The 12,729-nt window shown below is 43.0% G+C and overlaps 1 protein-coding gene across 1 annotated transcript in view; it reads left to right on the top strand.

The window, feature by feature from the left end:
• The window catches only part of MRPL48 (mitochondrial ribosomal protein L48), an 84,332-nt gene that overhangs the window by 33,829 nt on the left and 37,774 nt on the right, over window positions 1-12,729 (top strand). Inside the window, exon 4 of the mRNA XM_011996200.1 lies at window positions 9,420-9,508. Within this exon, the coding sequence (XP_011851590.1) occupies window positions 9,420-9,508 (89 nt within the window). The remainder of the gene's footprint in view (window positions 1-9,419; window positions 9,509-12,729) is intronic.

Here is a 12,729-nt window from a genome sequence, read left to right as displayed (position 1 = left end):
GGTCTCGATCTCCTGACCTCGTGATCCGCCCGCCTCGGCCTCCCAAAGTGCTGGGATTACAGGCTTGAGCCACCGCGCCCGGCCGAGATAACTTTAAAGTCAGAAATTTCAAAATGGAATTACAATGATACTCAGAAAGCAAGAGTAGGGAAAGTGCCCCATTCCTGCCTTCACCCATCCACTCCGTGTGTGGGCTCTGGGGACCATTCCAGCTGCTCTATCCAAGGAGGGGCTTAATTGTGGTGACCACCTTTTTCTTATTGATTTAAATGTAAATAGACAGAAGTAAATATATAAAACTAGATCTAAAGAGACTAGATGAAGGGAACTTAGAGTGCTCTCATTACAGCATGAATAAAAAGGTAGAAGCAGAGAAGCATGGTATATTCAGATCCAAGTAGTTCAGTATAATTAGAACAGCTGAAAGAAATTTGAAAAGAAATTTTGAAAAATGTGGGCAACTGCCAGGGACAAATCATTGCAGATTGTTTTGGTAAAATATCTTAAGAACCATTTTTGTTTTGTTTTGTTTTGTTTTGTTTATAAATATACACTTACCGAGCACATACTGTTTGCCAGGTGATGGCATTTTTTCTGCCCTGGAGGGCCTTACAGTCTGTTGAGGGGAGAGAATAACCTGTAATTAGCTTCTTGGCTGGGGCTACCCCAATTTTTTTCTTTCCCTACCTGCATAGTCCTGCTAAAAATGCTTATCCCAATTCTGAATGAGAAATAATTAAAACAAAGTTGTTTATCCCCATCCTGGATTGATGGGTTTAGTTCTCAGTTTAAGAAACAAGAACATTGAAGGACAGTTGTCTCTGGCATATGTAAAGGAAAGGGGAATGCTGTGCGAAACGTCAGTGCGTGATTATGTCTTATAATTGTGGTAACTGAAAGATTTTCAAAGCCTCCATTTGAAACCCTGGAGTTTTGTGTCTTTCGTTAGTGAAGAGTTGCGTTTTCTCTCAGGAGGCTACAATGTTAATGTGATAGCAGGAAACCTACTTATTGACATGACACAGGGGAAAAAGAATTCAGTTGAACTTACTGGAAATCAGAGGCTTTCAAACTTGTAAATTTTATAATTAAAACAACTGGCTAATTAAGCAGTTTAACCACTGGTAATTTGACCAAAACCTTTCATTTAAGGGGAGAATGGTTCATTTAACAGTGGTTTGAACCAGCTTCTTAATTAAGCAGCTGCTCTAATTATAGGAATTGCTCCAAACCGAATTTTAAAATGCCTCCTTGCCAAGGAATTCCAGTAGATAAGAGGCTGAGGCAAACATTTGCAGTACTTTCACCTACGATGTGTCATTATCTCAAATATCCTTTTTGGTTCTGCTTTTTGAAATTACAGATAGATGATTGAGTTTCTATGTAATACTTAAAGATAGTGATTGACATATAAGTTTTCTTTTTTATTTACACAAAATGTTTTATTATATAATGGAGGCATGGTAGAGCTATTACTATGAATTAAACTCTTGATCTTTGTATATTTAGGGCAGCAGAAGAGTTTCACAGAGATGGTAACATTTGAGCTGGCTCTGGAGGCTGTGTAGAATTTCACTGTCCAAGAGGTGTAGTCCCAGCAGGGTAAACACCCGAGGAAGGCACAGAGGCATGAGAACTGTGGCAAGAATGGCAAGTGTAGCTCTGTGGCTGGGGAGCAGGGTTTAAAAAATCTAGAGGAGTGGGAGAATGAGATGAAATAGTTACATCTAGATTATAAAATCAAGATCCTTAAATGCTTACCTAAGAATTTCAAACTTTGGGCAGCAGAAAACCATCAAAATTTTACCTTCTGTCTCGTTCATTGTTGTCTTTAGAGTGCCTGGCATAGTGCCTGACAAATAGTAAATACCTATATTTTAAAACAGTTGTCCAGCCTGGGCAACATGGCAAAACCGCGTATCAACAAGAAATCCAAAAATTAACCTGGTGTGGTGGCACGCACCTGTAGTACCAGCTACTCAGGAGGTTGAGATGGGAGGATCACCTGAGCCCAGGGAGGTCAAGGTTGCAGTGACCGAGATCGTGCCATTGCCCCCCAGCCTGGGCAACAGAGCAAGATCCTGTCTCAAAACAAGCAAACAAACAATTGTGTGTGTGTAATAAATAAAGGGTTAATTAATGAGAGTAACATGATTAGATTTTTTTTTTTTGAGACGGAGTCTCGCTCTGTCGCCCAGGCTGGAGTACAGTGGCCGGATCTCAGCTCACTGCAAGCTCCGCCTCCCGAGTTTACGCCGTTCTCCTGCCTCAGCCTCCGGAGTAGCTGGGACTACAGGCGCCCGCCACCTCGCCCGGCTATTTTTTTGTATTTTTTAGTAGAGACAGGGTTTCACCGTGTTAGCCAGGATGGTCTCAATCTCCTGACCTCGTGATCCGCCCGTCTCGGCCTCCCAAAGTGCTGGGATTACAGGCTTGAGCCACCGCGCCCGGCCACATGATTAGATTTTTATTTTAAAAGGATTAATCTGTCAGTTCTCAAGGGAGGAATAGAAGAGAGGGATGTTGGAGGGTGTAGGTGCAGATCAACAACTTAGCAGGGGCTACCAATCTAATCTCCCCACTCACTTCACATAACAACCAAAATGATCTTTTAAAAACATATATCAGACGTGCTCCCCAGCTTATGACTGTTCGGGATGAAATCCACACCTTTAACAAGGCCCAGCATGGTTGATTCCTACCACTACTCACTCTGGTTCTTTCTTTTTTGAGACAGTGTTTCACTCTGTCACCCAGGCTGGAGTACAGTGGCTCAGTCTCTGCTCACTGCAAACTCCACCTCTCAGGTTCAAGTGATTCTCCTGCCTCAGCTTCCTGAGTAGTAGGGGCTACAGGCATGTACCATCACACCCGGCTAACTTTTGTGTTTTTAGTAGAGACAGGGATTCACCATGTTGGCTAGGCTGGTCTCAAACTCATGACCTCAAGTGATCACCCGCCCCAGCCTCCCAAAATGCTGCGATTACAGGTGTCAGCCACTTTGCCCAGCCCACTCTCATATCTTACGTGCATTCTGTCCCTCTCACTTTGCTTCAGTCACACTGACAGCTTTTCTGTTCCTTGAATGTCCCAAGCTGTGTGTTACATTAGGGCCTTTACACATGCTGTTTCCTCTACCTGGAACACCCCATCCTCCATTTTTTTCATCCAGTACACTTCTATTTCCAATATCTTATTTTATTTATTTATTTTTGAGTGGATAATACATGTATACAAGGAACAGATTTTAAAAGGTGCAAAGGAATATAAGTAACTCTCTTGCCTTTCTAGCCACTTCCCCCGCCCCACTATCCCCCCTGGGGATAACCACTATTATAATTTTCTTCTGAATTCTGGTTTCAGTTAAAATCTCATTTTTTCACAGAGGCCTTCCCTGATATTCTGTTCTAAAAATAGGTCTACCTGTTGTATCACCATAGCCATCCCTGTGCTTTTTGTTTTTATCACTTATCAGAATTTGTAATTACTTTTTATAGGAGAGAGGGTCTTGCTCTGTTGCCCACACTGGAGTGTAGCAGCATGATAATAGTTCACTGCAGCCTTGAACTGGGCTCAAGCAATCCTCCCATCACAGCCTCCTGAGTAGCTAGGGCTATAGGCACATGCCACCATGTGCAACTAATTTTTTTTTTTTTCCTTTTTGTAGAGACAGGGTCTTTTCTATATTGCCCAGCTGGTCTTAAACTCCTGGCCTCAAGCGATCCTCCTGCCTCAGCCTCCCAAAGTGTTGAGATTACAGGCATGAGCTACCACACCTGGCCACAATTTGTAATCTTAATTTACTTTGTGACTATAAGTCTAATGATTCTCTCCTCCCACTAGACTATAATCTCCATAAGCAGAGTTTTATTGGCCTTGTCCCCAACCCTTTGCACAGTGCCTGGGATATCATTAGTACTCAATAATTAAGCCCTTCCTAAGCTTTGTCTTCTCTAAGTTCATCTCTTGCCACCCTGATCCTCATGCTCTACTTTAAAATTCTCTCTGGCTCTTTCTCTGCCTATACCATGTTTTCTCCTAACTCCTACTTATCCTTGAAGTTTTACTTAAAAGCCACCCACTCTAAGAATCCTTTCCTGACACTCAAGTTCTTCGTGTGCCCCTCCCCGGAACAGTGCTTATAGACAGCCCTTATCACCTTGCATTGATATTATTGTCTGTCTCCCTAGGTGGCAGGTTCTTTGTTTTTTGTTTTTTTGTTTTTTTTTTTTTTTTGAGACGGAGTCTTGCTCTGTTGCCCAGGCTGGAGTGCAGTTCAGCTCACTGCAAGCTCCACCTCCCAGGTTTACGCCATTCTCCTGCCTCAGCCGCCCGAGTAGCTGGGACTAGAGGCGCCCGCCACCACGCCCGGCTAGTTTTTTGTATTTTTTTTTAGTAGAGACGGGGTTTCACCATGTTAGCCAGGATGGTCTCGATCTCCTGACCTCGTGATTCACCCGTCTCGGCCTCCCAAAGTGCTGGGATTACAGGCTTGAGCCACCGCGCCCAGCAGGTGGCAGGTTCTGTATTGCAGGGACTTAGCTTTTGTTCATTGTTACAGCCCCAGCTTCTAGGGCAATGCATGGTACCTGTCGAGCCTGCCATGGATATTAGGTTGGTTGTACACTGCACAACTCTGGTGTGTGCCATTCATATGGTTGTGCGGTATAATTGTTGCTGCCTACCCTGATAGGTAATAATAAATATTTGTTGAATGGATGATTATACTTTGGAGAGTTCAGTGCTTTTTAGGAGCTCTTATTTTGAGTCGTAATAAAATCTTCTTCAGTGAGATTCATTTGCAAGGCCCTGACCTGAGGATCACTGTATACCCATCAAAGAGATTTGGATATCAGCTCCATGGGTGGGTCCTCAGGTTGGAGAGTCTAGAGCCCAAAGTTGCAAAAGGTCAGATTCAGAGAGATGAAACTGGGGCAGCAGTCAGGAAGATACCTTGGTTATATTCTGTGCTCTTTGGGAACCTCTAGCCAAAAATACCACCCTATTCCTTACATGGTAAACTCTTACTCTGCTTTCAAGAATGCAGCTATTGCCTCTTCTGAACCTATTTCCCTGCACCCTGCAGCCCCACCCCAAAGGCAGAGTTACTTTTTTCTTCCTCTGAGCACCTATGACATTGCTCACATGTCCATTAAAGTACTTAGTACACCGTAAGGTGATTATCTGCTTTCCCATCTTCCTTTCATAGTATACCTCGAGTATCTCAAGGGAAAAGTAGCATATTTTATTTGTAACTGTCTCAGTGTCTATACAGTTATTGGCATGAAATTGTAAATGTGGACTAATACATATTGTGGAAGGGATCCATGATATTTCTGGGTTGTCTTGATGAAATAGTGTGGATTGTAAATGTAGGGAAGTTCTCTGAAGCCAGGACTGTCTCTGATAGGCCTCACACAGAGCAAACCTGCTTGGAAGCCCATTTCTGAAAAGAGAGGCCTAAGAAAACTTTTACTTGATGTCACTTAGATCAGGAATCCCCAAACCCCAGGCCGTGGACCAGTAAGTGCTCTGTGACCTGTTAGGAACCAGGCCACACAGCAGGAAATGAGGGGCAGGTGAGCCAGGGAAGCTTCATCTGTATTTACAGCCACTCCCAGCCTCTCCCCATCACTCAAATTATCACCTGAGCTCTGTCTCATCTCAGATCAGCTGTGGCATTAGGTTCTCATAGGAGCATGAACTCTATTGTGAACTGCACATATGAGGGATCCAGGTTGAGCACTACTCCTTATGAGAATCTAATGCCTGATGTTCTATCACTGTCTCCCATCATCCCCATATGGGACCGTCTAGTTGCAGGAAAACAAGCTCAGGGCTCTCACTGATTTCTACATTATGGTGAGTTGTATAATTATTTCATTATATATTACAATGTAATAATATAAATAACGTACACAATAAATGTAACACACTTGAATCATCCCAAAACCATTTCCCCACTCCTCACATCTGTGGAAAAATTGTCTTCCGTGAAATTGGTCCCTAGTGCCAAAAAGGTTGGGGACCACTGACTTAGACTTCTTCACACCATCTTGTGTTTAGTTCCCCACAGAGTGGTGACCCTGAAGAAATAAGGGCAGGACCACAGCAGCTTGAAGATCCCTCTTCAAGGAAGGACTTGCTGCCCATATCTTGATGCCACATACACATACATATAGATAGACACACATACACATGTTATCCTTTAACCTCTTTGTTATCCTCATTTATAAATAAAGAAGAAATAATAGCTCAAAAAACTCTGCTGAAAGTAACCAGAAAGTAACAGGTGGGGAGTCTATTTAAACTCAGGTCTATCTGACTGAACAGCCTGTGTCCATAACCACTAGGTTATAACACTTGAACTTCTAGAATACAAAAATATAGCGAGACGTGATCTGATTTCAGTTTCTTATCTCTACCCATCTTTTCTTTTCCTTTTTTTTTTTTTTTTTTAATTTAGAGACAGGATCTCCTTATGTTGCCTAGGCTGAAGTGCAGCAGCTATTTGCACTACAGCGTCAAACTCTTGATCTCAAGCAATCCTCCTGCCTCAGCCTCCTGAGTAGCTGGTGAAGGGCTGGCCTGCCCCTCCACATCTGTAGGCGTTTCTGAGACCTGAGAAAAGAAAGAGACACAGAGACAAAGTATAGAGAAAGGAAAGTGGGCCCAGGGGAGGCAAGGCACCGGTCTCTGAGTTCCCTCAGTATTTATTGATCATTATCTTTACCATCTTGAAAAAGAGGAAGTGGCGGGACAATAGGGTCATAGTAGGGAGAAGGTCAGCAGAAAGATATATGAATAAAGATCTCTGTGACATGAATAAGTTTAGGGAAAAGTACTGTGCCTTGATGTGCATACGCAAACATCTCCATAAACATTTTCAGTTCATAAAGAGCAGCATTGCCACTAGCATGTCCCACCTCCAGACCTAAGGCGGTTTTCTCCCATCTCAGTAAATAGAACATACAATCCGGTTTTACACCGAGACGTTCCAGTTCCATTGCCCAGGGATGAGCAGGAGACAGATGCCTTTCTCTATCTCAACTGCCAAGAGGCCTTCTTTCGTCTTATACTAATCCTCCTCAGCACAGACCCTTCACCGGTATCTGGCTGGGGGACAGTCAGGTCTTTCCCTTCCCACGAGGCCATATTTCAGACTATCACATGGGGAGAAACCTTGGACAATACCTAGCTTTCCTAGGCAGAGGTCCCTGCAACCTTCCCTTCAGCAGTGTATGTGTCCCTGGGTACTTGAGATTAAGAGAATGGTGATGACTTTTCACAAGCATACTTGCCTTCAGGCACTTGTTTAACAAAGCACGTCCTGCACAGCCCCAAATCCATTAACCCTTGAGTCACCACAGCACATGTCTCTTGCAAGGACAGGGTTGGGGGTAGGGTCACAGATTAATAGCATCTCAAATACAGAACAAAATGGAGTCTCTTATGTCTACTTCTTTCTATATAGACACAGTAACAGTCTGATCTCTCTTTCTTTTCCCCACAGCTGGGACTACGGACACATGCTACCACTCTAGCTATCTGGGTCTACCTCTCTGGGTCTACCACAATGTATGTGTATGTAAAGACCCCCCCTTTTTTTTTTTTTTTGAGACGAAGCCTCGGTCTGACACCCAGGCTGGAGTGCAGTGGCATGATCTCAGCTCACTGCAACCTCCGCCTCCTGGGTTCAAGCAATTCTCCTGCCTCAGCCTCCTGCGTAGCTGTGTGCCACCATGCCCAACTAATTTTTATATTTTTAGTAGAGATGGGGTTTCACCATGTTGGTCAGGTCGTGAACTCCTGACTTCGTGATCCTCCCGCCTCGGCCTCCCAAAGTGCTGGGATTACAGGCGCGAGCCACCGCACCTGGCCAAGACCCAATTTTTTTAATCCATTAGTAGCATACCTATATACTGTTCTACACTTTCGGTTTGTTTTTTTTGTTGTTCACTTAACGATATTTGTTGGAGGCTGTTTTCAGATCAGCACAAATAAATCAAGTTAGATGTTTTGTAAAACTTTATGGCCGGGCGCGGTGGTTCACGCCTGCAGTGCCAGCACTTTGGGAGGCCGAGGCGGGCGGATCACGAGGTCAGTTTGAGACCAGCATGACCAACATGGTGAAACCCCGACTCTACTGAAAATAGAAAAATTAGCCGGGTGTGGTGGCACGTGCCTGTAATCCCAGCTACTCAGGAGGCTGAGGCAGGAGAATCACTTGAACCTGGGAGGCGGAAGTTGCAGTGAGCTGAGATCGTGCCATTGCACTCCAGCCTGGGTTACGGAATGAGACTCCAGCTCAAAAAAAAAAAAAGACTTTATGGAGCTCTGTGATCTTTCTCTTTGTTGGCTATTTTTGCTGCCTGTCTCTTTCTCTATACAGTCACAGTTAGAAAACTTCAAAAGGGCAGGGGAAAGGATTTTTTTTCGAAAGAAAAAAAGAAAACCTCAAAAGGATTATTGCCTGTTGAGGAACAAGAAGAGATGAGAACCCTCTGAGAATGTATTTTATCTCCTTACTGCCAGTGGCTTTATCAGGAGAGAATTTCTCAAAGAAAGATTAGTGGGGATCGGGCATATTCTAGGAGCCAAAAGGAGTGAATAAGGGGATAAACTGAGAATCAGCCCAGGATCAATAAATATCTATGGCCCTTTAAACCAACAAGAGGTCAGCTACCATCAAATCTTCCTGGTATTGCAGTGGAGAATTTGTCCCCTCAAATCATCTGTGTGTCCCTAGAGGAGCTTAGAAAGAGGTTTTAATATAGTTATTGTATGTTAAGGAAATTAGCATTTCTCTGTTACATGTGCTTTGTACTTTTTCTAGTCATCTATTCTTTAACTTTATTTTTTTGTTGTTGTTGAACAGAAGTTTTAACTTTTTATATAGCTAAGTTTATTAATATTTGATTTCTAGATTTTGTTTCATGCTTAGAAAGATTTCTACTCCGAGATTATTTTTAAAAATCCTTACGGTTACCTTGTTTTATATATATATGTATGTATGTGTGTATATGTGTGTGTGTGTGTGTGTGTATATATATATATTTTTAATTTGTAGTCCAGGCTAGGCGTGGTAGCTCACACCTGTAATCCTGGCACCCCGGGAGGCTGAGGTGGAAGGAGTTCCAGACCAGCTTGGGCAACATAGCAAGACTTCAGCTCTACAAAAAATAAAAAATACTAACTGGGCATGGTAGCACATGCCTGTAGTCCCAGCTACTTGGGGTCAGGGGGTGGGGGGTGGGCCAAGGCAGGAGACTATCTTGTACTTAGGAGTTTTAGGCTGCAATGAGCTATGAGATGGCATTACACCCCAGCTTGGGTGACAGAGCAAGACCCTGTCTCTTAAAAAACAACAATAATAGCAACAACAAAAAAACAGGTTTGTCTTATTTTCTCTCTTTTAGGTGGAATTCTACTAAGTGCCAGTCGGTCCTACAAGACAAAGCCCACCCATGGCATTGGAAAATACAAGCACTTAATTAAAGCAGAAGAGGTAAGGGGCAGGGGAAGTCTTTTGGAAAAGGGTAACGTGCAACTTTTGCAAAAACCTGAAGATCAGACATGTATAGTTTGGATAATATTGGAGCTAGAAATGATAGAGTTGCCTCCTTAATCCTTGCCAGTTATTAGTTTGGAATTTCCAGACTGGAGATATTTCTGCCAACTTCCAGTCTTATCCCTAGGCCAGGTTATCATAGTAAAAAGCAAATGGTTTGAAAATTTTTTTTTGAGGGTCTTGCTTTGTCACCTAGGCTGGAGTGCAGTGGCATGATCACGGCTCACTGCGGTCTTGATCTCCTAGGTGCAAGGAATCCTCCCACCTCAGCCTCCCAAGTAGCTGGTTCTATAGGCTCTCGCCACCATGCCCATCTAATAAAATTTTTTTAATAGAGACAGGGTCTTGCTGTATTGCCCAGGCTGGTCTCAAGCTCCTGGCCTCAAGTGATCCTCCTGCTTCAGTCTCCGGAAGCATTGGGATTATAGGCATGAGCCACCGTGCCTGGCCTGATTTTATTATTTGTAATACTTTAAAAAAATCTTCCTAGTAGTGTACTTAGTTCATTATGGACTTCATAATGGAAATGATAATTCAGTTTAGTTGAGTGAATGAGTTGTGGCAAGTAGAGGTAGATTGATATTTTCAGCCAAATAACTGGTTCTTTTTTGTTTGTTAGGTTTTTTTGAGATGGAGTCTCACTCTGTTGCCCAGGCTGGAGTGCAGTGGCATGATCTCAGCTCACTGCAACCTTTGCCTCCCTGGTTCAAGCTATTCTCGTGCTTCAGCCTCCCAAGTGGTAGGAATTATAGGCGTGTGCCGCCACGCCTGGCTTATTTTTGTATTTTTAGTAGAGGTGGGGTTTTACCATGTTGACCAGGCCAGGTCTTGAACTCCTGACATCAAGTGATCTCCCTGCCTTGACCTCCCAAAGTGCTGGGATAACTGATTCTTACTGTATTTTCAAATCTAAAATAGGCCGGGTGTGGTGGCTCACACCTGTAATCCCAGGACTTTGGGAAGCTGAGGCAGGCAGATCTCTTGAGGTCAAGAGTTGCAAGACCAGCCTGACCAACACGGCAGAAACCCCATCTCTACTAGAAATACAAAAATTAGCCGAGCGTAGTGGCACGTGCTGGTAATCCTAACTACTCGGAAGGCTGAGGCACGAGAATCCCTTGATCCCAGGAGGCGGAGATTGCAGTGAGCCGAGATCACACCACTGTACTTCAGCCTGGGCAACAGAGCGAGGCTCTGTCTCAAAAATAAATAAATAAATAAATAAATTATGTGCTTCTTGAATCCTTTATCACAGATAAGTGGGTATTAGTTCTAAGCATTATGAAATTATTTAGCCCATTTCTTTGGCTCCAATTAGATTTCTATGTGTGTGCAGAGGATTTTCTTATGGGGTGGAAACAGCATGCAAGGTAGAAGATCTGGCTTTCAATCTGCCTGTCACTTCGTGCAAACAGTACAGTGGGGGAGATTTTGGGGAGACTTCAACAGCTCTTGGTTCTTTAGCTGATTTTAATGCTTCCACGCAACCACACATATTTCCTATTTACCTCTCTCTTCTTGGCAAGGTCCAATTCCACTGTATTTGGGCCTTAGAAGCCACTAACCTTGCCATGTTCTTCTGAGCTTGTCCTTAGAGTAAGGAATTTCAGGAGAAGAACACTACTACCTATCAGACCTGTATTAGGCAGGCTCCCCAACAGAAAACAAATGCCCTACTAAAATTGTTCCTTTGTAGTGGGAAGTCTGCTGAATTAGGAACAAGGAAAGTTGTGTTCTAGGCTTTGTTCTGCCACTTTTCTGCCTTGTGACTTTGGGTAAGTCAGCCTTCCCCGTCTAGGCATGGCGGGTCCTGAAATTATATGTAAAATATTTGCTGTAGGTGAATTTTTCTGGGAAGAGAGTCCATAGATTTTATCAGACTTTTCACAAAGGTTGAGAAATCTGGATTAGAATATCTCCAAGACTAGAATTTCAACTTGTATGTCATGTAACTTCATGATGTTGTGCAGTATTTATTGAATATCTATTATGTGCTAGGAACTCTTGATGCCTTGCCTATTCAAGAGTGGGTTGCAAAATAATTCTTTTTTTTTTTTTAATTTTTTTTTTAAATAGAATCTGCTGTACAGGCTGGAGTGCAGTGGTGCCATCTTGGCTCACTACAACCTCTGCCTCCTGCGCTCAAGAGATCCTCCCATCTCAGCCCCCTGAGCAGCTGGGACTACAGGCACGCATCACCACACCCAGCTAAGTTTTGTGTTTTTTTGTAGAGGCAGTATTTTGCCATGTTGCCCAGGCTGGTCTCGAACTCCTGAGCTGAAGTGATACACCTGTCTCAGCCTCCCAAAGTACTAGGATTACAGAGATGAGCCATCATGCCTGGCAAAATAGTGTTACAAAATAGATGAACAAGAGGTGGTTCATTCTCAGAGGGAGCTGGTAAACCAATAGAGGTAACACACAGACATTGTACTTCCAGGCAGAAAGTGACAAGTGCTAAAAGAAAGATACAAAGTGCTATAAAAATTCAGAAGGAACGATTTGCACCCTTTTGAAGTTGTGACACCTTAGAGTAAATTATTGAAGTTGTTTTATTTTGAGACATCCCTTCTTTTTTTTTTTTTTTTAATAATAAGCATCCTTTTATTTGCCGACACCATTACAAAAAGTGATTACATTTGCAACAAAAAAGTGTTTTCTTGAGTTGAAGTCAGAGGCAGTTACTTCCCAAAATGTTAAGTAAAACAGTATACACATCAATGAGCCCACATAACATAGTGGGAAATAAAATTAGTTTTGTTTGAGGGGGGACTTTTTTGGCTGTTTTAAAAAAATTTCTTAGAACCTTCTCTCTCAGATAATTTTCTGCATATGTCATGCTCTGACCCACTCCATTAACGTGGTATAAAAGGAAGCTTAATGCCATCTGTCCCGCCATTCCTCTCCAGCCTCTTCTCCACTCTCCTGGATACCATGTTTTAATGGTATTGGGCCTCTTGTTTTTCCTCCAAGTCATTATACTTTTTCAAGGCTCACAAGCTGTTCTGTCTACTTGGAAGACCTCCCCTTCTTCACCTGGCTAATTCCTCTTCAACCTTTAAATCTCAGTGAGAAAGCAGGATGTGGAGGGACACAAACAAATTTCTCCTTCGAAGAAACTTTCCTGGATTCCCTGCACTGAGTTACTTTTCTTTCTT

The sequence above is a fragment of the Mandrillus leucophaeus genome, unplaced genomic scaffold (genome assembly GCF_000951045.1).
Source record: "Mandrillus leucophaeus isolate KB7577 unplaced genomic scaffold, Mleu.le_1.0 Scaffold504, whole genome shotgun sequence".
In the NCBI taxonomy this organism is placed as follows: domain Eukaryota; kingdom Metazoa; phylum Chordata; class Mammalia; order Primates; family Cercopithecidae; genus Mandrillus; species Mandrillus leucophaeus.
This window is presented reverse-complemented; position numbering and strand designations above follow the sequence as displayed.